Source organism: Olea europaea, unplaced genomic scaffold, assembly GCF_002742605.1.
Source record: "Olea europaea var. sylvestris unplaced genomic scaffold, O_europaea_v1 scaffold996, whole genome shotgun sequence".
Classification (NCBI taxonomy): domain Eukaryota; kingdom Viridiplantae; phylum Streptophyta; class Magnoliopsida; order Lamiales; family Oleaceae; genus Olea; species Olea europaea.
Window position 1 is genome coordinate 17711 of NW_019268474.1, and position 3449 is coordinate 21159.

Genomic DNA, 3449 nt, shown 5'->3' on the forward strand with positions numbered 1-3449 from the left:
AGATAACTAATAATTATTTCAAACCTTCTTTAGAAAAAAGAAAAACGAATTAAAAATTTTCAACTTTTTTTAGATTGTGAAAACATTAACAAACTTGATCTATCTACAATAGTGATTGATCTTATATGATTTGAAATGCGATCGCACATTATTACGATTGAACTCAACTAATCTTTAAACAAAAAGACTGGACACTAATTGATTCATCATTTATTTTGGAACTCAATTAACTTGTCGTCTATCTATAGTAATAGTCGTTCGTATACTATTTTAAAATTCGATCACACTAGATCACGATTGAACTCTACTAGTCTCCGAACGAAACGCTGGTCACTAATTGATTCAACATTTATCTAGAACTCAATTAGCTTGTGGTCTATCTACAGTAATAGTCAATCGTACGCTATTTTGAGATTCGATTACACTATATCACGATTAAACTTAATTAGTCTCCAAACGAAACATTGGTTAATGATTGATTCATCATCTATTTGGAACTCAATTAACTTGTCATCTATCTATAGTAAATAGACTAATAGTCGATCCTATACTGTTTTGAGATTCGATCACACTATATCACGATTAAACTCAACTAGTCTCCAACTAAAACACTGGTCAGTGATTGATTCATCATTTATCTGGAATTCAATTAACTTGTCGTCTATCTACAGTAATTATCGATTGTATACTATTTTGAGATTCGATCATACTATACCACGATTAAATAAAATGAGAAAATTGTCTTAAGGTGTGAATTTATACTACTACTTTATAATTAACATGATATGTGTTTACTAATCTAATTTATATAAGAAAAATGGATGTTTCCCATTTTAGTTCCTTAGGATTGAAATATACTCTCCTATAAATATTACTCGTTTTCTCTAACTATATAGAGACCCACATAGAAAGAAGTTCTTGTTCCTTAATTAATATAAATTATCCCCATATATATGCTCTACAAATAGAAATTAAAATTCCTAATTTTACCATTCTCTTTGCAAAATAAAAATAATTTTCTTCATCTCCCCCAATCAAAGAAAACGGTTCAGTCCACTGTATTTATAAATCACATGTATTAAAATGGAAATCATATAATATGTATTAAAATGAAAATCATATAATATGTATTAAAATGAAGTTTTAAAACTATCATCCAATTGGACCGTGCATCCAATTTAATTCATGTTATTGGAAGAGTAAACATCCCAATTTAATTCATTTTCATTGGACCATATTTTATTGGAACAACAAACATCCCAATTACATTTCCTTCTTCACGCAAACCGCAGCAGTCCACCATTCTCACCAGAAAATCTGCAAGACTAAATACAACCATCAACCATGAACCCATCCAGCTCTTCACAAGAAAATCTGCAAACACAAAACTCCCTTATAAGACCATCTATTCGTGGGCAAAAATTTGATGACAAGCCATTATGGAATCATGTAAAAATTCTGGGTATATCAGCAGGTGGAGGAGGAAATCGCACTTGGAGTTGCAACTACTGCAGCAAGAAAGTGACCGGATCACATTCTAAAGTGAAGGCTCATTTGCTAAAACTTTCCAATCATGGGGTTCAACCTTGTAAGGTCGTGACTGATGACATACTCCGCGAGATCACGAGGGAACACGAGCAAGCTAAATGGAAAAAATCACAACATGAGTATAATGAAAGAAAAAAGGCAGAATATGTTTCTCTACCTGATGGTTCAGATTTGTCACAGAAAAAGCGAAAAAAAATGAAGGATATGGACCTTTGGAAGTCATTCGACATAGCATAAAGGGATGTAGCTGATAAAGAGGATGCCCGTATGTTTTATGCAAGTGCTTTACCGTTTAATTTTGCAAAATCTCCCTACTTTAGCCAGCATTCCCGAGCCTTGGCCAATAGCAATTTGGCAGGTTACACTCCTCCTTCATATAACAGGCTACGTACTACATTGCTTGCCCAAGAAAAGGAGCATATTAACAGGAAACTTCAACCCATAAAAGACTCTTGGAGGGAAAAGGGAGCATCGATTGTGTCCGATGGATGGTCAGATAGGCAAAAAAGACCTCTTATAAATATTATGGCTGCTTCTGCTAAAGGAGTAATGTTTATTCAAGCAATTGATGCTACTGGAAATATAAAATATTGTGATTATGATGCAACGTTGTTTATAAATGCAATCAAGGAAATTGGAGAAGAAAATGTCGTTCAAATTGTCACAGATAATGCAATCAATTGCAAAGCTGCTGAATTAAGCATCGAGTCTAGGTATCCTCATATCTTTTGGACTCCTTGTGTGGTACATAGTTTGAATTTGCCTTTAAAAAGTATTTGTGATCCTTCTGAAAAATCACCTCAATATGCAAATAGTAAATGGATTGCTGATTTACTGAGTGATGTACAAACTATTTGGAATTTTATTGTTAATCATGGTATGGCACTAGCAATATACAATAAATACTCTAAGTTGAGTTTGTTGAGAGTGGCTGACACAAGATTTGCATCAAGTATTGTAATGACTAAACGCTTGAGAGAAGTTAGGTCGGCATTAGAAAAAATGGTGATGGATTCAGACTGGAAAGTTTATAGGGATGCAAACATTGACAATAAAGCACAAGAAGTGAAAAAATGCGTTATGACTGATTCTTGGTGGAATGATTTGGATTATTTGTTGTCCTTTACTGATCCTATTATTAATATGTTACGAGTTGCTGATTTAGATTCTCCAGTTTTGCATTCAATATATATTATGTGGGACACAATGATTGAAAATGTGAAAAAAATAATATTTCAGCATGAAGGGATAGATATGGTTGGTGGTAATTCAATCTTTTTTGATACTATTCTCCAAATTTTGGAGAGTAGATGGAACAAGAGCAATATTCCCCTACATTGTATGGCACATTCTTTAGTTCCTAAATATTATTGTGAAGCTTGTGATCCTAATTGTGCCTATATGACCAACAAGTGCTGTGCTTCCATTAGGTAGATTGACAGTGCATGGAAGTTGAGATGTAATGGATGTAAAAAATGAAGAACTGTATATCATATGGTCTGCGAAATCAATGTCTATGATCCAAGGTAAGGTAGTAAAATTTTGTTTTATTTGGACTGAAGAGCAGGGGCATGGAGATATTCTTGACATGTTGACATCTTGTGGACTATTGGCTGTGGGGTTGAAAGCTGTTTGGACGTGGTTTATTGAGTGTGTGGCAATAGCAACATTCCTTGGCTGAATTAGGGCCAATGGTTGTTGATATTGATCTTTGGTGAATGTCATTTTCTCCTCAACTATTTCTTCTTGCTCCAGAGATATTAGATTTGCAAAAATAAAAGAATAAAAAAATTCTATACATAAAGGACAAAGAATATACAGGTGACAAAACAAATTAACTATTTCTAGGAATCTTTAGCAAAAATAACCAACTGAGCAATTACGAAAATGCTTATGTCCCG

At 33.5% G+C, this 3449-nt stretch overlaps 1 protein-coding gene across 1 annotated transcript; it reads left to right on the plus strand.

Annotated features, from left to right (window-relative positions):
• Positions 1–1815: 1815 nt before the first annotated feature.
• LOC111392920 lies at positions 1816–2982 on the plus strand. Its single transcript, XM_023018333.1, has one exon. The coding sequence runs from the start codon at positions 1816–1818 to the stop codon at positions 2980–2982; it is 1167 nt and encodes a 388-aa protein (XP_022874101.1).
• Positions 2983–3449: the final 467 nt, after the last annotated feature.

Bases quoted from the DNA above. Each gene is read 5' to 3' on its own strand.
- LOC111392920 (XM_023018333.1), top strand. From the start codon at position 1,816: ATGTTTTATGCAAGTGCTTTACCGTTTAATTTTGCAAAATCTCCCTAC.